The sequence below is a fragment of the Schistocerca serialis genome, chromosome 7 (assembly GCF_023864345.2).
Source record: "Schistocerca serialis cubense isolate TAMUIC-IGC-003099 chromosome 7, iqSchSeri2.2, whole genome shotgun sequence".
NCBI classification, from domain to species: domain Eukaryota; kingdom Metazoa; phylum Arthropoda; class Insecta; order Orthoptera; family Acrididae; genus Schistocerca; species Schistocerca serialis.
Window position 1 is genome coordinate 263,781,423 of NC_064644.1, and position 25,522 is coordinate 263,806,944.

Genomic DNA, 25,522 nt, shown 5'->3' on the forward strand with positions numbered 1-25,522 from the left:
AACAATGTGTGCAGTCCCTGCACCTGATTGAGAAAATAGAAGAAAATTGAAATTTAACATCCTGTCAACAATGAAAGTATTAGAGATTGGGCACAAGATCAGATTGGGAAAGTGTGGGGAAGTAAGTTAGCCTCGCCTTTTCAAAGGAGCCATCCTGAACTGAGTAGCGAGGTGTCCATGGTACAAATGGGAAGGGCTGAGCAAACAGCTGACATGTAAGGAGCCAGGCTGTAACTTAGGCAGTTGTTCTGTCCTGGCTGAGCAGCATTGGTAGTAGTGGCCAAGTGGCTCACACATGCATAGCAAGTGTGCAACATGGCTGCTTGGTGAACTTGCACCTGCCCATGGTTGAGCTCCGGTGGCACTTGTGGTTGCCTGTGCCCCATGAGGCAATGTTGCATGAGCCTGATTTAGGGATAGCATGGAAAACCTAATTATGGATGGCCAGACAGTGTCTTACCACTGCATCTTGTTTCTCAATTTCGGACTGTGTACCTTTGCTTCTCCATCCAAAAGTCTACAAAAGAAAAATAACATACAGTTATCAAACTCATCAACATTTTTTGTGAATAAAACCATCTAGATCACTTCATATATTTCTTTATTTACTTTATATCTAAAAACAAAGATGATGTGACTTACCAAACGAAAGTGCTGGCAGCTCGATAGACACACAAACAAACACAAACATACACACAAAATTCAAGCTTTCGCAACAAACTGTTGCCTCATCAGGAAAGAGGGAAGGAGACGGAAAGGCGAAAGGATGTGGGTTTTAAGGGAGAGGGTAAGGAGTCATTCCAATTCCGGGAGCGGAAAGACTTACCTTATGGGGAAAAAAGGATGGGTATACACTCGCGCGCGCACACACACACACACACAAGCCTAAAACTTAGAACTTGTAGAACATTAATACAGAAATCACTACAACTACAGGGAAGAAAGTAAGATCCGAAGTGAGGACTCTACAACTTCTTCGTGTCACGAGGAACAATTGTTGGTCCATTGCTTTTCATTTTATAGAAAAAGCACATCACAAACAGCATTAATTAAGTCAAAACAGTTAGGTATGTAGGTGGCAAAACTCTACTGGTCATAGGTAAAGACACTTAAAATCTAGAAATAAAATAAGACTTAAAAGTAAATAATACTATTTTAAGAGTTACTTAATTATATTTGTGTAACAACATTACAAAAATTGTCTCGATTTCAAACTAAAAATTCTTTACTGTGAAGGTTGCATAGATGAGTGCGTAGCATAAATCTCCAACTACACTAAATTCCTTGGAATAATAATTAGTGAAAATATGAGTAAGAATAAACTCATTGAATATATAGGTGGGAAAATTCAAAAAAGAAAAAAATCCTCCCATACAGGCCATGAAGGCCCAAAGGTACCGACTGGCCACCGTGTCATCCTCAGCCCTCACTGGATGCGAATACGGAGGGGCATGTGGTCAGCACACCGCTCTCCCAGCCGTATGTCAGTTTCAGGGACCAGAGCCACTACTTCTCGATCAAGTAGCTCCTCAGTTTCACTCCCAAAGGCTGAGTGCACCCCGCTTGCCAACCGCGCTCTGCAGACCGGATGGTCACCCATCCAAGTGCAAGCCCAGCCCGCCAGTGCATAACTTTGGTGAGCCGACGGGAACCGGTGTTACCACTGCGGCAAGGCCGTTGGCGGTGGGTAAAGTCACTCAAACCTGTATGTACTGCATAGACTCAGCTACCTAAATGACACAAATATTATGAAAATGATATGTTATTGCATATTAAGTTATTACAGTGTTTGATGGGGAGGCATCTCCAAAACAAATATAAATGGAGTATTCTAATGGATTAAATCATCAGTTAAAAGGACAACCTTACTGGAGAGCTGACTCGAGGTGACACTGCCATCTTCATAAAAATGGTACAAAAAACTCGCCTCTCCCGTGTAACAACAAAGTGCAAGCAGTTGAATGTAAAGGGCACATGCTGTATATGGTTACAACATGCCTGCTACAAAAGGTGGTTCTTCCAAGAACCAGGGGAGGTTGAGAGATGCTGACGGAGCACTTCATAGAGAGCAGATATGAACAACAACTCACTAACACACACTACCGACTGTGCGGAGAATCAAAATCTGCATTTCTACCAACCACAAGTATTACTGGTGACAAGTCTGATTGAGAGTCAAACAAATGACTTTATATGAATGCATGATTTTGCAGTGACATGTACTGATAAAATTCTCTTGAGTATCCAGCCAAGTCAAGTAGTTTAAAATCCACAGGCTTTCGACTGAATACTTCTCAACCATTGTCAAGTAGTGACTTGTGTGGTTGCTGCTACCATCCTTTATAGGAACAGCACAGTCTTTGATATCACTGGTGTCCTGACTAGCACCATACTAGATAATGTTTTGGATGCAAAACCGTGCACCTGATTCAGTCTTCCAAAGGCCAGCTCCCAACCTATGTTTAACAGCAGACCTCTGTCTTGACTGAAGGTGTTTTCAGAAATTTTGATCTCTACGGCTTCCTTTGTGATGTTATCAGAGAAACCATTTTGTCCATGTTATAATAGATGTTTTGTAATGTGCAGTTCGATGTCCATTTTTCAGAGCATGTTCTGCTGACCATTATTTTTCAGGGCACCTTAGGTAGTAACACCTTTGATGTTTTGTATGCCCTTCAATAGTGCAGTGAGTATGTCCAACATACAGCCATCCACCCCCACACAATATTCTGGATATTCCTGGTGTTCTGAGATCACAGATCCCAGGTGTTGTCAAATTTTTGCTGGGCATCCCCATCTGTTTTAAGTTTATGTGCTAATTAAGGATGTTAATTCTCTTATGACCATTTTTGGCAATTGGGCTTGAAAAAATTGGAAATAATCTTGTACAGTAGCTCTTCAGCAGTAAAACTACTGATCATTTTCTATTAGACAGCACTTGCACATTGCCACAGGATAAATTGAACATATATAAATATTCGCTGCAAATCGAAAGTAGAGGAAACCTGACTATCTTTATACGAACTGCCTTTGAGGTGACGACGACAGGAAATAGTTAACTAACATGAAAACACCTTATGTGCATCATTGCCTGACAACCATATCTACACACACTCATACACAAATAACTTCTTTGAATGTAAGACACTTTATAGACACTGATCATCGAAATATTATATTAACTAGCCTGCAAAGCATAGAAGATGCTTAGCTTACTGTCATGGCAGACTTCATAACTGTACAGTTATGAACATTTGTTTGATACCAAAACTGAAATTATTTAGATCACATCTCATCGTCTGATAAGAAATTACGCTTTCTATTTGAACGATCCCTCGAGCCTGGCTTTGAATAAACAGTATTATTACATCACATGTACCCTAATTGAGAATTCTCATGATGTACAATCCACCATAGTGCTTTTAACAAGAACAATAAAAGTTTCACATTACCTTGCAGTGCAGTCTTCTCAAGTTCAGCATCAGCAACACATAACATTTACAAGAGGATCTAGCCAGTCCATAATTTACGTTTTATAAAATTTATGTATTATAAAATGCACTTCACTGCACACACTTTTGTGGGTCTGAATAATACTGCTTTCTCCTTTGTACTAATAGCCAGTAACAGCTATCTAGAATTTGGCAGAGCCCATGACTCCACAACATATCTGGCATACATTTTGTAATAAATCTGAGCCCATGTCGTCTTAGAGCTCTCTGTATTGGATTATTCTGGAACTACAGTTACTGAAAAAGACGGGATATAGCTGCACCAATATATTCACAATCTCCTGCAGAATATTCTTTAACACTAAATCCATACCTCCGTACAATGAGAAATACATAGCTTTACAATATTCTAAATAAAATAATCCATTTAACAGAATAAATCAAACAATATACAACTGCATATTTAAAAAATATAGCTTATGAACGTCTACAGCATCATTAGTTGTAATTTTAGCCATGAGGCTGCAGCATGTTACCATCACTTCACAGCATTAATTCTCGTTACACTCACTAGATGGCACATGCATATAGTTAGGCATGCTCTGTGCATGTCTCTTTACTCATGAGAGCAGACAAGTGCTTAATTGTTTCCAGCTATTACAATAAAGTGTTATTAAGGGAAAAAAATATATGTTTGGAAGTTCACTGTTTGTGGTTCTAATGATACTTGTATTGTTACAACCCAAAGATTGAATTGATTTTATGCCTCTTTTAGGAACTAGCTAATCTTTTGTGTTACTGAACCACAGAATGGCAAAAATGCAAACTTCCTTATGTTCTCTTCAAGGGGCCTTCCACTTGGAATCTTTGATGAAATAACTTGTGAAATTTGTTGGTTGTTGTCACTTTCTTTGAAAAACTTCCTTAAGTGGCAGAATTCTTTTGGTAGTTTTTCTGCACCTGGAATGGCTTTCGTTCAGTGCACCAAACCCTCAGAACAGAATGTTTCTGTGCTGTGTGGTAGTACTTGGTAGCATGAAGATACTGGTCCATGTATTTGAGTTTGGCGTGCAAAGATGTCAGAGAATGGCAAGGAACCATCTGCCTTTACCCTGTCATGAACATGATGCAGACATTGATACTTTTGATGTATTACAAGATTCCAGCTTTTCTTGTCAGTGAGATCAGGTAACAAACGTGTCATCAATGTAACCTAAGCTTTGCAGGAGTCATTTCCAGGATGATGTCCCCAAAGTACTCCTTGTGTAGTTTGGCTGTGACTGGAGCTACAGGACTTCCCATCTTAGTGTGTATGGTTAAAATAGTCTTCACTATACAAAACATATGATTGTTCACTGCCTTGTATTACATTGCACCAGCCAAAATCAGCTCTACTGTGGCTACTGTTCTCAAACATGGTATGAATTGGTTGGTGTTCATAAGCAGCTGGAAATAGCTCTTGACTTTTGTCAAGCGATTGGCAGTTGCTGCAAATCAGAATGTTGGAGAAGTCCCAAGAATCATGTACCTCTGTTACCTGTTCTGTCCTCCCCCGTTGATCCTGTCTCTCCTGCTGAAAGTACAGCATCTGTCATTATTCATCCACTTGAATGCAAGTGATGTGTCAATGTTAGATGTAGGCATTCTGTACAGGATGGACAGGGATCACAAGGACCCAGGATATTGTACCAATTCCACTAACCAACAACCTTGAAGTGCTATCTTAAACTGAAACTGAAACTGAGCCAGCAGGACTCACTTCACCTGTTTTGGGGAAACCTGTTTTGTCCAGTGTCAGGAGGAATCGAACGCAAAAGGGTAGGAGTCTATCAATTGTAGGCAGTTCAAACGTACAGCAAATGATGGTACCCCCTAGGGAAATGACAACAAGGGACAAGAAAGGACACCAGGTGCATTCAGAGTGCGTTCACTTGGGGTCAAAACAACTGCAGATTGTGGCACTCTTTAGAACAAATCATGCCTCTCGTCTGGGCTCTGAGGTCATTCTTGGTTCATTCCAGCAACTGGCAAAGGAGGTTGAGAAGACAAGCCTTGTGCACAGAGCTTCAACAGCACTCACAATTTGCAGCATTGTCCCCAGACCTGATTGTGGCCCTTTGGTTCTGCATCAAGTGGAAGGGCTGAACCAGATACTTTGAAAGTTCTGTGAGAAGCTAGGCTGCGAGTTCCAGGACTTGCGCCACAGGGTTGAGAACTGTAGGATCCCCTTAAATAGGTCAGGTGTGCACTACACATCAGAGACTGCTACTCATATAGCTGACTGTTTGTGGGCTGCACGCAAGGATTTTTTAGATTAGGAACACTCCATCCAGTACAGATAGCAATAACTGTAGCAAACCCATAAATAAGAAATGCAGCTCACAGATGAGAGTATTAAAATCCTAATGGGTAACTGTGAAGTATTTGCAGCAAAGTGTCAGAGTTCAAAGTGCTCCTGAAAGACAGTGAAGCTCACATAATACTAGGTACAGAAAGCTGGTTGAAACTTTAAATTTATAGCACTGAGATTGTTGGGGAACATTTAAATGTATATCAAAAGGATAGGCTAATGGGGAAATGGAGATGATATATTTCCACAGTAAACAAGAAACTCAGATCCACTGAGATAGAAACTGAAGCTGCATGTGAGATTGTTTGGGCAAGACTAAGTATCAGGGGTGGGCATAAAATGGTAAACGCATCCTTCTATCATCCACCATACTCAGCTCCTGATGTACTGAAAGCTTAAGATAAAACCTCAGTTTGCTTGTAAATAATTTCTGCAATCATCTGTCAGTCAGTTGGGAAAATTATAATTTTGTTAGTGGTAGATGTGATAAGACATCCATTGAAATTTTACCAAAGGCCTTCCCTGAAAAATTACCTATAACAGTTAGCTCAGAACCCCACATGTGATGGAAATGTGTTGGATCTAAAGGCAACAGATAGACCTGACCTCTTTGAGGATGTCTACTTCAAAAGTGATATCAGTGACCATGACGCGTTTATGGTAACAGTGATTATAAAAGTACAAAGGATAACTAAAACAAGCAGAAAAATATATATGTTCAGTAAAGTGGATAAAAAATCAGTTGTCATGTCTCAATGAGGAACTTGAAACTTTCAACACGGGGTAGGAGCATGTAGAGAAACTCTGGCTCATGTTTAAAAGAAGAGTTAACCATGCACTGGGTAGATACATACCCAGTAGAACAGTTTATAATGGGAGGGAAACTCCATGGTATAAAGTCACGGTCAAGAAACTTCTAAGGAAACAGATCACTGCATAATAGATGTAAAACAAAGCATAGGGTCATCTATAGAGAGATGCTGAAAGAAACACGTTTGGCTGCCAAGAGAGCAATGCATGATGCCTTAATGACTACCATAACAGAATATTGTCAAGTGAACTTCCACAAAACCCAGAGAAATTCTGGTAATATGCAAAGACTGCTAATGGCACCAAAGTTAGTGTCCAGTCCCAAGCTAATGAGACAGGAACTGAAATTGAGGGTAGCAAAACAAAAGCTGAAATGCTTAACTCTGTTATCAAATATTTCCTTACAAAGGAAAATCCAGGAGATTAGCCCCAATTTAATCCTTGTTCCACTGAAAAGATGACTGAAATAAGTATTAGTGTCGGTGTTGTTGAGAAACAGCTGAAATCATTAAAATTGAACAAAGCTCCAGGGCCTGATGGAATCCCGTCAGATACTGTACTGAATTTGTGGCTGAGTTAGCACCTCTTCTTACTATAATCTCTTGTAGATCCCATGAACAAAAAGCTGTGCCCAATTCTTGAAAAAAGGCACAGTTCACACCTGTCTGCAAGAAGGGTAGTGAAAGTGATCCTCAAAATTACTTTCCAGTATCCTTGACATCGATTTGTTGTAGAATTTTGGAAACATATTCTGAGTTAAAACATAATGAGGTATCTTGAACAGAATGACCTACTCAATGGCAACCAGCATGGGTTTCGAAAACATTGATCATGTGAAACCCTACTTGCACTTTTCACATGACATACTGAAAGCTTTGGATCAAGGCAATCAGGTAGAGGCTGTATTTCTTGATGTCTGAAAGTCATTTGACTCAATACCACACCTACGCTTATTGTCAAATGTACAATCATATGGTGGGGTATCAAGTGAAATTTGTGTCTGGTTTGAGGACTTTTTGGTAGGGAGGACGCAACAGGTTATCTTGGTTGAGAGGCATTGTCAGACGTAGATGTAAGTTTTGGTGTGCCCCAGGGAAGTGTGTTGGGCCTCTCACTGTTCATGTTGTATATTAATGACCTTGCAGACAATATTAATATTAAATCAGGATTTTTGCAGATGATGCAGTTATGTATAGCGAAGTACTGTCTGAAAGAATCTGCATAAATATTCAGTCAGATCTTGATAAGATTTCAAGTTTGATGTAGAGATTGGTAACTTTTTTAAGTATTCAGAAAAGTAAAACTGTGCACTACATAAAACAAACAAAAAACATGTAGTATCCTATGACTATAATATGGCATCTGCCAACTCATACAAATACCTGGGTGTAACACTTTGTAGGGATATGAAATGGAATGATCACATACACTCAGTTGTGAGTAAAGCAGGTGGTAGACTTCGGTTTGTTGGTAGAATACTGGGGAAGTGCAGTAAGTCTACACAGGAGATTGTGTACAAATCACTAATGCAACCAGTTCTAGAATACTGCTAAGTATGTGGGATCTGTACCAAATAGGACTAACAGGGGATATTGAATGTATATAGAGAAGGGCAGCACAAAGAGTCACAGGTTTGTTTGACCTTTGGGAGAGTGTCACAGAGATACTGGAGGAATTGAACTGCAGGACTCTTTAATATAGATGTAAACTATCCTGAGAAAGTATTAACAAAGTTTCAAGGACCAGCTCCAAATGATTAATTCAGGAATATACTACTACCCCCTACGTATTGCTCACATAGGAATCATGAAGATAAGATTAGACTAACTACTGCTTGCACATATGTGTTCAATCAATCATTCTTCCCGCTCTTAGTACATGAATGGAACGGGAAGGAACCCTAATAACTAGTTCAGTGAGATATACTTACTGCCATGCAGCTCATGGTGGTTTGCAGAGTGTAGATGTTGATGTAGATGTAGAGAGGAGAAATGGGATTTGTACTGCATAAAAAGTATTCACATACATGAGACGAAAGTGTGGTAATTATAGGGTGTTTTTAAAAAGAATACTTTTTACTTGCTTACCTTGGTTCGGCGAAACCTTATACTTCGAGGAACACTCAAAATGACTTCATTACCATCGCTTAATTACGACTAAGCGTGCGAGAGAGATCCATCCTGTGCACCTGTTTATTAATTTTGTAAGCATTGTGCTATCGGACAATGATTTAAATGATCATTGTATGTTGTATGATAGGTAACCATTTTAGATGTTGTCAAGGCACCATCTGCCTTCGCCTTTGTCGTGAACTTAATGCAGACATCGATATTTTTGATGTGTTCCAAGAACTCGTCCAGCTTTTCTTGTCAGTGAGACCAGGTAACAAATGTGTTGTCAGCGTACTCTAGGCTTTGCTGGAGTTGTGTCCAGGATGATGTCCTTATAGTACCCCATAAATAGGTTGGCTGTGACTGGAGCTAATGAGTTTCCCATTGCAGTGTGTCTGTCTGGTTAAAATAGTCTCAACTGTACAAAAAATATTATCACATCAGAGTGTGCTTAAATAAATCTACAACAGTGTCATCAAATAACTGGGAGAGCAGATCTTAGAGTCCTTGATTGTAATGCATAATGAGACCACATCAATACTGACCATCATTAAATATCTCCTCCCTCACACACCTTGACCAGCTACATTTTATGGCCTTTCAAAAATACATGAGAAGGGCGCATCCCTTTGTGCCATTGTGAACATCACTGGATTACTAACTTTCAGACTTGTGAAACATCTGGTGAACCTCATTACTCTGCACATTGGTCACTGTATGCACTATATCAAGAATATGATTGACTTCATTAGTAAAATTAAATGCCTACATTTTCAAGGAGGTGGTCAGCTTTGATGTAGCCCCATTATTCATGCATGTTCAGTTATTCGATGACACTGTTGTGGATTATTTAAGCATACGCCGAGGTCACCATATTTTTTTGTATGGTGGAGAATATTTTAACCAGACAGAAGGCCTGATGATGGAAAGCCCATTAGCTTGAGTTACAGTCAACACGTTTATGGCGTACTTTGAGAGCATTGCCCTGAATATGGCTCCTTGCAAAGCACACCTTGAAACATGAAGTGTAACCAAATCAGCAATAATGTAAACCTTATAAACCCAGCTGCCTCTACTTCCTTTATTTATATGTAATAAACTAGTTTTATGAGAGAAAGCTGCTTCAGCGACACAATAAATGTCCCTCAGGCAGCCCATGCACATTTCCCCTTATGCGGCACAAACAGTTAAATTTTCAACTCACTGGAGGGGCAATTTCAGCTCTCAGGTCAAGAAAGAGGTTAACGTGTCCTATTAGTATATCGGGTGAGATGTTGGAGTGGGTAGCAGGCTGGACTTCCATTCTGAATGAAGGGGGAGTGTAAGCCTCCTCCACCCATCCAGATTTGATTTTCCCATGTTGCTTGAGGTAAATAGTGGGATTGTTCATCTGAAAAGAATAGTGCCAGTTTCCTAAGCTGTTCTTATTCTGTCTGAATTTGTAATCTTTTTCTTAGGTCCATGTCATTCGAAGGTTGTTAAACCCTTGTCTTCTTCCCATATGTCCCAGTAGTGTCGCCTTATCAAGCTTAAAGATCTTGGATTGAATTGTAAACAGTTACACTGCTTCAATTCTAGATAATAGGAAGTTGCTTCCCAATATACATTGTGTTCAGCTGTTGTCCATCCATCAGTAACAGCCTGACAATATTCTCAGGCAGTCTCAGATAGGTTTCAGTGGATACTCACGTAGTTCTGCCTGTACAAACACTTATTACGTACATCGTTGATGAAGTTCCATCTGAGAGATTTTAACAGGACAGTGGTATTCAGTACGAGGAACATCTCATTCAAAACTTTAAAGATCGTGATGTTCTTGGACCTCATGCTTTGTTCCAAGCTATCGTGGCTACCACATCAGGAGGATCTAAAGACAAGATCTCTGAATGTGATTAACTAGGTTGTGATTGCTGGCTGAATTATGTGTGGACTGTGTGTGGTTCAGTCTATAACAAACTTCGAAAGTACTCACCATCAGGGGATTCGGTGGGCTTTCATGTATTTGCACAGTTAGTCCCTTACATGGCTGTAGTGCTGCTGCTGCTGCTGTCACTTCCTTTCCGGCAGCAACTCCTCTTCATGCCTCAGTCGTAAGAGGTTCTTGTCCATTTCAGAAGAACTAACATTCCAAACTGTGGTTAATCCTACTATAGAAACAAATTCCATAGATAGTTCGCAAGGAGTGAACTAATTCTGTAGTTTCCTGATGTGGGACAAATAAGACCTTTATTCCAGGGTTGGAGCGCACACACCCTGGTGACTGATGAGACCCAAGATAATTTTGGGCCTAATGAATTATGGGAGGGATTTTGTTCCTGGATATGTTTTTAACTCTATATTTATGAAATTTTAAATGAGCACCACAAGCTATTTAGAAGTATGTAAAGATATGTCTAGGCAAGAGGATTCCTTTGGTTTTTCTGAGGTTTTCCTTTAGCATGTCTGTAAAGATCCATTTACCAGAGGAATTTATAGCCTTTGATGTAGATTTGTATTCAGTCTAGTGGTCACTGAAGCAAGTGAGACATAGTCATACTATGAAAATTCTACACAGCTAATACCTACATTATCCTTCATTCCAATTTCATGGCAAATGCCCAGTATATAAACAGGTCCAGATTGCCCTTCTTTACTTTAAAGACTGAGGAGTATCATTTGAGCCCTGGGGCACCTGGGAATTAAGGTCTGTGAATTGGTAGATGTGACAGGAAAGGAAGCAAATAGGACAAATTCAGTGGCTCAAGATGCTATCATCTCAGTTTTAAATCTAGATTCATGGTTGAATGAAAGCAACAAGAAACTGCGGCTGGTGAAGCCAACAACTCAACCATGGCGTACCTCCTTTTGGCCACTTAAATAAAAACCTTAAATATTTTTTTAATTATTATTTATTGTGCATAGGTGGCACAAAGCTGTATCACTCTTCAACATAATCTCCCCCACGCTCAATGCAAGCCCTCCAGCCCTTACAAAATGTATAAATTCCTTTAGAAAAAAATTATTTTGGTAGTCGCGCAACCACTCGTGCACTACGTGGCGTACCTCTTCATCAGAACGGAATTTCTTTCCTCCCATTGTGTCTTTGAGTGGTCCAAACACGTGGGAATCACTTGGGGCAAGGTCTGGTAAGTATGGTGGATGAGGAAGACACTCAAAATGCAGGTCTGTGATTGTTGCAACTGTTGTACGAGCAGTGTGGGGCCTTGCATTGTCATGTTGCAAAAGGACACTTGCTGACAGCAATCCACGTTGCTTTGATTTGATTGAAGGCCGTAGATGATTTTTTAGGAGATGTGTGTATTATGCGCTGGTGAGAGTGGTCCCTCTAGACATATAATGCTCCAAAATGATGCCTTTTTCATCCCAAAAGTGTGTCAGCATAACCTTTCCTGCTGATGGTTCTGTTCAAAACTTCTTTGGTGTTGGTGATGAGGAATGGTCCCATTCCTTGCTTGCTTTCTTCGTTTCCAGTTGGTGGAAGTGAACCCAGGTTTCGTCCCCAGTAACGATTCTTGCAAGGAAGCCATCACCTTCTCGTTCAAAGTGCCGAAAAAGTTCTTCACAAGCATCAACAGGTCGTTCTCTCATTTCAGTAGTCAGCTGCCGTGGCACCCATCTTGCAGACACTGTGTGAAACTGGAGCACATCATGCACAATGTGCATGACTAATCTGTAAACATGCTGCAGTGTCATTGTGTCACTCAGCGGTTTTCCTTCACTATGGCTTCAACTGCTGCAATGTTCTGTGGATTCACAATTTGTTGTGCCTGAGCTGGACGAGGAGCATCTCCCACTGAAGTCACACCATTTGCGAACTTCCTACTCCATTCGTAGACTTGCTGCTGTGACAAACATGCATCACCGTATTGAACCCTCATTCATCAATGAATTTCAATAAGTTTCACACCTGCACTACGCAAAAACCAAATAACAGAACACTGTTATTCTCTGGTGCAAGTCGCAAGTGGGGAGGCCACCTTTATACTGATACAGCGACAGTTTGTGTGCATCTGCACTATGCTGCCACCTACTGACCATTCTGCATGCTGTTTGTAGCAGGCTTACCAACTTACAGGATAACGGCGCAAAATTTCAATTTATTACAAATTTAAGGTTGGTGTTTATGTTGCCCTCATCATTTCATCATCATTCATGCACGTGACGAGATTGGACTGAGAAAAGGTTGGGAATTTGTACAGGCGCTGATAACTGCCCCACAAACCATATAATGCACAATCCCTTGGTGCAGCAAAAACTCTCCAATATGTGGTGCTTGTGGCTTTCAGATTTCATGAAGACACATTTTATCTGATTATTTCATATTCAGATAAGATGACAAATAAAGTTTACCTGCTGATCAACCCCCCTCTGCCCCTAATTAGCAAAAGAAGAAAACAATGTGGAACAAATATTAAATCAAATTTTGAGAATTGTTTCCTAAATTATTAGAGCTGAATTTTAATGTCTTATCGACATGCTTTGTTCACACAAATTTTTGATAAGAGATTCATCAGTTACACATTCTGTGATCCAATCTTAACTGTAATCTACAAATCAAATATGCTTTTTAACAGCAGATTTTAATATGAAAAGAGCTAACAATTTTAGTGGCATTCTTAAGAAGTTGTATGATGAAACCACCATTACTGAATAACTAGGAAATATATTAAGATACTGTGGCATATTGTGATATACTAGACTCTCACTAATCCAGCCCTCAGTATTCCGGCCTCTCAGTAATCCAGTGCACATCCAAAAACTTGTGCACAATGACTTATCGTGCACAACAATGCTTTATATATTGTATTTGAAATTGTAGCTTTCTTTACAGTTTGGAATCATGTCTTCAGAAAGGAAACACGTTACACTAGACCTAGAGCAGAAACCAGAGATTTTAGATAAGTTAAATCAAAGTTCTTCGCAGAAAGCCATTGCTGCTGAGTTCAGTGTTCAACAAGCAACTATTACGACATCAAAAAGAAAGATGATGTTATTCAACAGTACTCAACACAAATAGATAGTGAGTTGGGAAAATGGAAGGTTATGCGAAAGAGTGAGAATGAAGAACTGGATGTAGCTGTTTATAGATAGTTCATACAACAACGCAGTAAAGGAATTCCAATCAGTGACCCGATTATAAAGGAAAAAATACCTGCATTTCACAAACAACTTGGGAGTAGTAACTTGTTTGCAGCAAGCGAAGGTTGGATATAAAACTGGAAAAAACGACATGGCATTCGGCAGCTGACAGTCACTGGGGAAAGTCGCTCAGCTAACAATAAGGATGCTGATGAGCTTGTAAGCAAGATACAGAAGATAATAGAGAAAGGAGATTTAACTGCTGATGCCTTGTATAATGCTGATGAAACAGGAATCTTTTACAATATGCTTCCTTCAAAAACATTAGCTGCCAAGAACAAGAAGGTAGTTCGTGGTTACAAGCAACAGAAACAGTGCGTAACATTAATGGCATGTTGTAATGCAAATTGGAGTCATAAACTACTGCTTATGGTGATTGGAAAATCCCAACATCCACGTTGTTTTTAACACATTGACATAATTACTCTACCACTGCAGTATTGGGCTCAGAAGAAAGCGTTTATGGACAGACAAATATTCTCTCGGTGGTTTCATGAAATGTTTGTACCAGCAGTGAGAAAAAAGCTGAAGAAGAAACAGCTTCCACTGAAAGCTATCCTTATAATTGACAATGCTCCCAGTCATCCTTCAGATGTTTCTCTAAAGGGCGGTGGTATACGAGCACTCTTTCTCCTACCCAACGTGACAGCCCTAATTCAGCCCATGGACCAGGGAATTTTTGAATCAATTAAATGTCATTATTGACATTCACTTCTCGTCTCCTTGCAGAATGAAAGTGAAAATGACTATCAAGACTATCCTGAAGGCATGGAAAGCAATTAATGTATGTGATGTTGTTTTCCAAACACCCGAAGTATGGGATAAAGTGGAGAGTGCTACCACGATGAAGAGCTGGAAAAATTGTGGTCATCCACTGATGCCAAGTTGGATCCAGTAGTGAGTGACAGTGATAAGCCAGTCAACTCGGAATTATCAATTACTTTGTACACTGACATGTTCCACAACCTTCCAGGAGGAGAAGAAATTGATGATGAACATGTTACTAAGCGGCTGAATGAGGAAAACTGTGATCTGGACCAAACTTTAACAGATGAAGAAATAATCAAAAGTGTGCAAGAAAGTAATGGTGAAAGTGATGAAAAAGAGGACACAGGAGGAGAAAGCATAAAGATTTCTCAAACTGCTGGTGCTGAAGCTGCCAAGGTCTTCCTGGAGTACATTATGCAACAACCAGACAAATGCAGTACCGATGTGATGCTTGTAAAGCGGTTGTGTGATAAAGCATGCCGCTGTCGCGTATCATTATTGTGACAGTTAAAAATCAGGGACTTGTTTCATAGTGAGTGATACAAGTGTACAATTATGTACAGTATTCACTCAAGGACTTAGTTTTCCTTGAAAATTAATGTATTTTTGATTTAATAAAGTGCATCATCTATGTTTTAAAATTGTATCCTTCGGTTTAATAAAGTACATTACATTATATACCCTATGTTTTCAAAATAAATAAAAAACAAAAGAAATGAATAAAATAAATTTCAAACCTCTATAATCCGGCACCCTTATGTCCCTCGAATGGCTGGATTAGTGACAGTCCAGTGAATTATGCATATATGTACACATTTTTGTTAAATTGTAAATTTTCATGTTAGCTTTCATGATTTTAATTTTGTGTTATTCTCCGAACTCTTGATTGAGTAATACCTTTTTATGTTAATCATGTGCTGGCAAAATATCAAATGTTGTCTGTGTTGTAAAGAGAATACGAAAAATAAAAGAATATCACTGATTGTTGGTTATTTCATAACACTCTTGCAATAAATCTGTTGCCACAAAAAACAAGTGTCAGGTGCTAATTTACTGGAATTAATTTCATGAAATTTGTGACTTTCTTTTATGTAAGTAGTAATAAAATATTTTACAGCCATTTAGAGCTAGACAATGACATGTTGGTGTAGTTAGAAGAGTCAGCAGTCTTCAGTATGTCTCCTGTAGTACATCGTCTTTCTTTACTAAAGTGTATTACTACCTCTTTCACTGTGTGTTTTATTGTTTTTATTAATCGACCAATGCACAACAATAATTTGTCCACAGCCTTCAACGTTGTGAAGCAGACACTACAAATAATATTTGCCACTAGCTTGCACAAAGGACTGTCATTGCCAACTTATACCCAAACCTGCTTCTGTTCATATTGTCAGTGGTGCCTGTATTTGAGAGAGTGGATGTTTTCTATTTATCTGATCCATCAAATCCTACATGTACAGGATAGACAAGGATAGTGGACAAACTTAAATTTTTAGAAGAAAATTCAATTTACAATATGTGATATAAATTTTAGATCGTACATTATAAAACACTACAAAACAGTTTGGCTTATGTGAGATGATACCTTAATAATTGAGGGCAGCACAGTTCATCAGACTACATACCCTGTTAAAAAGTTAGTTAACTGCAAGTTAGCAACACTAAAAATTAAAAATTAAACTCAAAATTATAGCAGCACAACTCGGACCAGTTGCATACTAACAAAAAAAATTTAAAAAAATAAAAAAGTTTTTATATTAACTTAATTATGTTGTTAAATTAACTTAATTATGTTGTTAAATTAACTTAATTATGTCATGTATTGGAAAATTTGACTCGTTCCACATCATTACGAAATATCGTATTCATGATCCATTGAACTAGTATTAATCTAATCTAATCTCTATCCCATTAAACTTGTAAATTTAATTATGCTATAGCAAACAATGGAAAACCCAGGATGGAATGTAACAATATAGTGAAAAGGAAAGGTGCTACTCACCATATAGCAGAGACACTGAGTTGCACATAGGCACAACAAAAAGATTGTCACAAATAATAGCTTTCAGTCAGTAAGGCCTTTGTCAGAATTAGATGGCAAACACACACAAATGCAACTCGCACACATATGGCTGCCGAGCACAGTGCCATATTCTGCCCATTTACATATCTCAGTATTTGAGTACGCATGCCTAGACCAGTCTCTTTGACACTTCAGTGTATATAATTATTATTTTTGATTTTCTTACACTTACTTATAACTTGTCGAAGTATCTGTTTGTATTTTTAAAAAATATAGATTTATAAAAATGGGATCATTCCTTTCTTTCCTTACTGTATATTGTTTCTTTTTGTACCACAGGATGTCGTTATTACCTTTGTAATCCACCCTTTATAAACTAGTTTATTTTTTCTGGAGTTTAATAGCCTTTTACGGGCAATGGCAATATTAAAATAATGAGCCACAGTGTCAGGAAATATCTTTACCTTCCTATTAATATCATCCTCATTGAACACATCATCCAGGATTCATGGCATAATATGAACCTAAACAATTCTAAATTTTTGGGATCATTGAATACGCACCTGTTTGTAGCTTTTGGCTTGCCAGAGGTGATACAACAGGACAACTCTAATTTTATCAAGATCCTGTGGTCATCAGACAACCCGTTTGGTACATTCTTAACATTTAATAATGGAGTTAAAGAAGTAGTAATAAAAACTGCATCAACGGTGCTATTGGAGATAGTAATTATTCTAGTGGTATTATAGACAATGTTTTCCATATTAAATGTAGCCATAAGGTTGCTTACAAAGAGTAAATTTAATGTAGAAAAATTAACATTTAATTCATGACACATTCTAGAATTTATAAAAACTTTGAAAGACTGCAATCAGGCTATCTGTATACATAAATAATGATTACTTTATTATGAGTAAGTTCAAGCACACAATGTTCAAAGTTTTCTTGTCATTAAGATGATTGCTTTTATTTAATTTACAAAAATTAACCACATTTTTGACAACTGTTAGACAACCATCACCCTGTTTACATAACCAGCTATAGCTATCGTGAACTGTAAAATTTGGTAATTTAGATATTAATAGCTCTTCATTCTTGAGCCAGTGCTCAGTGAGACAAATCAGATCTACATTATTAATAACAGTTAAGCAGAAATATTCTAACTTAAAAAATTTCTTCCTACTGGCTGAATATTCTGATTATAAATATAGATTTTTTTTCAGATTTTGATTCTGCAGGGTTGTTATTACAATATAGGACAGGTAAAAAGTCTGTACATTGATTCTGTGCACAAAATGCTTCAGAAGAGCTATTTTTACAAACTGAAATGGGTAAATATTCTTTACACTGGGCGCTGGTGTTTGTAGGGGTGCAAAATTCGTTACTATGTGTAGTACGTGTGAACTTGTTGGGAATCTTTAGAATGAAAGGAGTGTCACATTATTTCATTCACACAGGAAGAGAGGAAAGCAGTGAATGATTCTCTTCATGCAGAAATAGTACTAGGAAGCAGTTGTTGAAGATTTACTGTTGTAAAAATATAAAGAAAGTGGGGGAACATATTATTCAATAAATAAAAATTTTAAAATAGGTTTCAGTTAATTTCTGACTAATTTTTGCAGTGAATTGAAAACATCTTAGTCAGAAACACAAATTAAACTGTCTGATACTGTTGAATCTCTCACCTCCTCCAGTTCTTCTTGTTTCGGTAACTGATTGAACAGATACACAACTGCAGAAACAGATCTTGTTTCTCAAATTTTTGGAATATTCAGAGCATTTCTATTATCTAGGAGAAACGCACTCAGTTTTCCTCCCTTGAGAATAATCATACACTCCACACCCAAATTTTGTTATATATATATCTAAATAGGCTTCCTTTTCTTATAGTCCTAATGTATTCACCTGCTACAATATCTGCTCCTCTGTATTTTACTAGCACCATATAATGCAGATACATCAGCCGATGGAGATAAAGCAGGTGTTAACCCTCAAGCAGGCATGTCTATGTGTAACGTGTTCCAACCCAAAGTAATATTGGTTTCCAAAGTGACATTGCTTTTTACTGTTCCATTGTCATTTTACAATTGTCGACCCATACCTATTCCTTCATTATTGCTTCATCTAACATAGTAATAAATTGTGTTATCATACAGCAAAAGAGCAGCTGTAATATAAAATAAAGTGCAAGCTAGGTGAGAAAAAATTTAAAATCCATACAGCAGAATGACCCACATTCCAGGCTAGCAGCACAATCCCACAATGAGGCAGTTATCTAAAAGATAATAGTAATCAAATAAGCAGTTAGCAGGGATGTGATAAAACTGCACTGTTCAAAACTTCGATTACATCATTACCATGGGGTAAACACTTGTATCCATCAACAGACATAGAGAAAGATTTATTTTATTATTGTTTAACTAAAGAATGCCTTTTAGTGCATGTAATGTAAATTTATTTTATCCTTGTTTAATTAAACTAGATTAAATTGTGATTTTGCTCATACATGTTTACCTTGGTAACATGAAGACAGCTATTCTTTACATGTGGTACGAAGTAAGTTGTGTGCCCACTTGTGTTGTGAAAAATGGTACGCCTGCTTGACAGTTAAGACTGAAATTTGTTTGGATGGATGTGGCTCTTATCAGGCACATTTTCTGTTTTCATGTGCATTTCCTTATGCACTTTTGTGATCATTCTTATTTGGTGGATGGATGAGTTAACACCCTTCCTGATCACATAGTAATTAGAATTCATGGAAACATCCAATAGAAGCAAACTGATAAATTTGTAGACTAATTGAAATAATGTATGATGATTTATTTCTAGGTTCAATCTGTGTGAGGTAGTTCGCATTAAGCTGCAGTGCATTGAGCTCCAGAAGCCACGTAAAGAAAGTGTAGCTGAGATCATTCGTAATTTTTTGGAGGAGAAAGTGAAACCACTTTGGCCTCCCGGGTGGATGAAAATATCTATTCTCCAGCGAGAATGCAAGGAAGTGTACAGCAGTCCTCAGTAAGTATATACTACAGCATGTACGGACTTCAAATGGTCATCTCCATTCAGTCTTATAAGTAGTCTTACCCCTGCTTGCTTGCTAATTTTTCTTTTAGTTGGGTCATCAGGATAGCATTGCTTCAACAGTTGTAATGTGTGTGTCCACTAGCAAGTAACTTTTACAAATCGTTTGCAGAAAGTACTTCTGCAAGTTCTTTCACTACTTGCAGAAGTAGTTTCTGCAAGTTAATGGTAACCATTTCTTGCATCTTGCTGCAAATACTTGCAGAACTTGTCAGTTGCTGAAATTTTAAGAAAAACTTTCAGAAATTCAATGTGTGCAGTATTGGTACAAAAATATTAGAGTCAGCTGGAGACTGGTGTGAAGACATATTCCGAAACAAATGTACCATTGGAACCCTTAAACTTTTAAGAGCTGTGTACTTACTTAAGTACTGTTTTTAAATAAAAATAAAATGAGCTGACTTTACGTAGCAATTTTATTTTTACATTGAAGCCTGTACTTTACTCTACTTCTCTATGTAATTCCCACCAATATTAAGGCACTTGTCGCATTGTACAACCAGCTTCTACATACTGTCCTCGGTAGAAATATACCACCCGACTAGACAATCATTAGAGCAGTGGCCGTCCAGATGCTTCTTCAAAAACAAGAATATGTGGTAGTCACTGATCGTTAGATCTGGGCTGTACGGAAGTTGACCAAATCGTCAGTAATGACTGAAGGTCGCCCATTTTGTTTATCTTCAGATTCGTGTGGCTGTCTTTAAAAGCTCTCACCCATTTCTGATAATGTTTTCTCCATACACTTCACTAATCTGACAATGAATTTCAGATGCTTTCATGCCTTTAATGCTAAGAAAATGAGTCACAGTGCATATTTCACATTTGGTGGGTTTCACAATTGGAGGAGGCCTTCAAATACTTACAAACAAACATAAACATGCTGAATCACTCTGTAATAAAATAGAGTGCAGTGGCAGTGTGTTTGTGCCAAATGCCAACCACTGCATTGAGGGAGTTTAAAATGGTACTCACTTTAAAAACACAGCTTGTATAATTGGCCATCACAGCCAAGAAAGTGTTAAATAAATTTACCGGTTACTTTGTTTCACCAGAAGTGAAAGTAGAATGGTAACATAGGTGTCCTTATTGTATTATTATTATTATTATTATTATTATTATTATTATTAGCAGAAACATAAATGCATTGCTTGGGTAATAAAAGTAATAAATACTGTTTGCAGAAATTGAATAGTAATTGAAGGGTCGTCTTTGGGGATATAGCTTGGTGCATTTTTGTGTCCTGTTTTTGAATATATGCTTGTAATATAGAAAAGAGATGCTCAATACTAGCATACGACATTTTCAGGACGTTTTTAATCTGAGTGTAGTCATCTGATTTTATTTCATTTAAGAGTGTTTCTTGATAGCTTGTAGCCATTTCTTCACCCAAACATATCCTCTTTTGTTAACTTTATATTTTTCGTTGTGATTTTTCTTCAATAAAAATAACGCAATGACAGCGGCAGCTGCTCTGTTTGTAACACAACACTGTAGACTTCAACTTGCCGATCTCACAACACAACTGTGGTGGAAACACAGTGCAAGTACTTGCAGCAAGCTCCTGATACAAGCTTGCCCAAGTGACTTGCAGAAGTAAACTTGCGGAAAATTACTTGCTAGTGGACACCTGCCTTTAAGGTCTTGATTGCTTAGCTGCAAATTTGTGGGTTAAATGAAACTTACTCATATGATAAAATTGACTAGAAGTACAATGCTTAAAGGAGAACCATTGGCATGGAAACAGCGTATTATTTAACAAACAATATATGTAACAGTAAATTTACCTGTAGAAATGCAAGATTCATATTCGCTGAGAATTAGAATGTTCATGCGTGTGTAAGTGTTTAAGATTGAATTATAAACTGGATAGACAAAATTATTTCATTGGATAGATGAAAAATCTACTCACCAAGTGGCGACAGAACATACACATAAAAGACTGTTGTGATTGGCATGCTTTCGGAGCCAGTGGCTCCTTCTTCAGGCAGAAGGGTTGAAAGGGAAGGAAGAAGGGGGAAGGAAAAGGAATCAAGAGGTCTTGGAAAAGGAGTAGATTTTCGGAAAGTCACCCAGAACCGCGGGTCAGGGGAGACTTACCATACGGGATGAGAAGGAACTGGATAGACAGTTTGATGAACTGGTTTGGATTGCTTCAGCTGCTGTTACCCACAACATAAAACTGTTTGGATAGACTAGAGAGATTAGAAAGCAAAATTGAAAAAAAAGGATACAAATTAGAATTGAAAAGGAACATTACTAAAAATATTTAGAAAATCGAAGATAATTTGACATTGAACGTTGATGTTTTCAACATATTTACTGATTGAGAACAGTCAAATGACATTTTTCTACTTTTCAACAGAATATTTGCTGATGGAATATGTGTATTCTGGAACATATTTTGAAAATAAACAAAAAAATATCAAAGAAGAAACGATATTTAAAAATCAGAATTAAGATAGATTCTTACAGTGGTAAATTTAGAATAGCTCCTGCACAGTGAATTAAGTAATCTGAAGCAATTTGTACAGAAGGAAGAAAATGAATCTAAGACTATGATGAATCAGTTGTGAAAATAAATGAAAATTGTATAATTTAATTCTAAATAATTGGTGTCAACATTTTTCAGATTTAATAGGCAGAAAATTTTCTCTCTGTCTTCCTTGTTACATAAGGAGTGAAAAGGCGTGTAAAAAAGCAATTTTAAAAATAAATTGAAGTTCCATTTCTGTTACTCTCTCAAATATGCTGAGATGACAACATGATAGAGTAAGATCACACTTAATGTTGACAGTGGTGACAAGCAGACTTTAAACCTGCTGTCAAAGAATTGAATATCTGAAGAGGCTCATATTTGATAAGTGAAACTAGTGGAAGTTCAATAGTATGTAACCTTTTGCATTTTATTTGTACATTAATTCTTAACTGTCACTGTATTCCCTGCATGTGATGCCTGTGTTTGCAGTCCTAGTTCCAGAAATCCTAGTTTCTTTTTTCTTCTTAAGATAGGAAATAGGGATGGGTTAGGGAAGGAGGGCAGGTCACAGAATGAAATGGACCTAGCTGTAGTGAGTATGAGAGGAGACAAAGGTGAAGGGGTAAACATTAGAGAGGGAGTAGCAGGTCTTAGATAGCACATTAGTAAGCATTGTGTTAGGTTCACCCCAGAGATAGAAGAAGAAATTAGTAAGAAATAAGGATTTATTGACGGGACAAGAAAGCTGAAGTGGAATGAATAATGCAGTTAAGAACCAAGAGAAAAGGAGTTGGGGAGGAACAAGAGAAAGACGAATGGGATTAAGATGACACTAACAAACACACACACACACACACACACACACACACACACACACACACACAAAATTCAAGCTTTCGCAACCCACGGTTGCTTCATCAGGAAAGAGGGGAGGAGAAGGAAAGATGAAAGGATGTGGGTTTTAAGGGAGGGGGTAAGGAGTCATTCCAATCCCGGGAGCGGAAAGATTTACCTTAGGGGGGGAAAGGGACAGGCATACACTAGCCTTCTATGTGGGAATGACCAGCAACAAACTGTCCATTCGCATGAATGGACACAGGCAGACAGTGTTTGTTGGTAATGAGGATCACCCTGTGGCTAAACATGCCTTGGTGCACGGCCAGCACATCTCGGCACAGTGCTACACCGTCCGGGTTATCTGGATACTTCACACTAACACCAACCTATCAGAACTCCGGAGATGGGAACTTGCCCTTCAATATATCCTCTCTTCCCGTTATCCACCAGGCCTCAATCTCCGCTAATTTCAAGTTGCCGCCACTCATACCTCACCTGTCATTCAACAACATCTTTGCCTCTGCACTTCCGCCTCAACTGACATCTCTGCCCAAACTCTTTGCCTTTGAATATGTCTGCTTGTGTCTGTATATGTGTGGATGGATATGTGTGTGTGTGCGCGCGAGTGTATACCCGTCCTTTTTCCCCCCTAAAGTAAGTCTTTCCGTTCCCGGGATTGGAGTGACTCCTTACCCTCCCCCTTAAAATCCACATCCTTTCGTCTTTCCCTCTCCTTCCCTCTTTCCTGATGAAGCAACCGTGGGTTGCGAAAGCTTGAATTTTGTGTGTGTGTGTTTGTGTTTGTTAGTGTCTCTATCAACATACCAACGCTTTCGTTTGGTAAGTTACATCATAGTGTGTGTGTGTGTGTGTGTGTGTGTGTGTGTGTGTGTGTGTGTGTGTGTGTGTGTGTGCGCGCGCGCACGTCCGCGGGTGCGTGCAGGAGGGGGAGGGGGAAGGGGAGGGTGTTTGTTAATGGAGGTTGAGTTGAGGAGGTTGGTTGGATGCAAGAATACTTGGTTGTTGGAATTCAGGAAAGGGGGTGATGTGAGCTGGGAGAATCAGTGTAGCCCATGTAATGCTGCAAGCCCTTGGGCCATATAAATGGGGATATTCAGAGTGATATATCGTTGTTGTATTTAAAGAAATATCTTGTGCATGCCTATTCACGAAGAGAAGCATGTACTTGACTTCCACAGATCACATGTTTGAGCCAATGTAGGAATAAATTTGCAGTCACACTATTACAGTGTGTTTACATGGTCAAGAAAAACAAATTCTCAGATATTTCTCTATAAAAAACAAATTTTTTCTCTGGTAAAAGTACATATTTTCCACGATGAGTGACAATATACTTATCATTGGAGCAGCGAAACTTATCCTTTGAATGGTAAAGGTTTTACATACCAGCGTAGAAGTTAACTGTCACGTTAGGAAATAAAACCTAGTACCAAAAAAAAAAAAAAAAAAAAAAAAAAAGGCATTTTGGAAACTATTTGGTGCTCACGAAGATGTACACTGCCTATTTTCATATTACAGAAGTATAAGTACATCGAGATTGCAATGTGCTGCTGTCAGCCAATTGTAACTCATGTCACTTAATCCCGCCAACCTTGATAGCCGATATTCTGAGCGTAGGACACATGATGTAGTCAGCCAATAGCAACATCACCATTAAGTAATTCAAACACACACAGAAACAAAAAACTAATTACATACACAGACACAAGCAGACATTTGTAAAGGCCTTTACAAATGTCTGCTTGTGTCTCTGTGTGTGTGTGTGTGTGTGTGCGTGTGCTCGCGCTCACGCGCACCAGTGTATACCTGTCCTTTTTTCCCTCCTAAGGTAAGTCTTTCCGCTCCCGGGATTGGAATGACTCCTTACCCTCTCCCTTAGAACCCACATCCTTTCGTCTTTCCCTCTCCTTCCCACACTCCTGATGAAGCAACCGTTGGTTGCGAAAGCTTGAATTTTGTGTGTGTGTTTGTGTTTGTTTGTGTGTCTATCAACCTGCCAGCGCTTAAAGCAACCCACAGTTGCATCAGGAAAGAGGGAAGGAGAGGGAAAGACGAAAGGATGTGGTTTTAAGGGAGAGGGTAAGAAGTCATTCGAATCCCAGAAGCAACCGTGGGTTGCAAAATTGCAGCAGCTGAATATTTCTGACAAACATGATTATAAATTTCACTGCTGCGCACCAAACATTTCGTGGGTCACCTAGCTGAATACATGTTCCTTCGAGCACTTGTATTTTTCCATGGAAAAGCAATTACATTTGAAATTGCTCATGAACTCACTTCACTCTGCTATTTGAAGGATAATTATACTTTTTTCAATGTTACTTTGTGATTTTTAATCTATGAAACACTAACCATGGAGCTTGGTGTGGGTGTCCTTTTTTTCCCACCTCAGGAGATATCAAACATTAATGTGCCAGTAAAATTTTAAATAATGAAATGGCTTGTGGTCTG

The 25,522-nt window shown here is 38.4% G+C and overlaps 1 protein-coding gene across 2 annotated transcripts in view; it reads left to right on the forward strand.

Annotated features, from left to right (window-relative positions):
- The window catches only part of LOC126412195 (ubinuclein-1), a 389,778-nt gene that overhangs the window by 307,754 nt on the left and 56,502 nt on the right, over positions 1 to 25,522 (forward strand). For both annotated transcript variants that reach the window (XM_050081677.1, XM_050081678.1), the window contains one exon: positions 19,483 to 19,668. In XM_050081677.1, the coding sequence (XP_049937634.1) occupies positions 19,483 to 19,668 (186 nt within the window). The remainder of the gene's footprint in view (positions 1 to 19,482; positions 19,669 to 25,522) is intronic.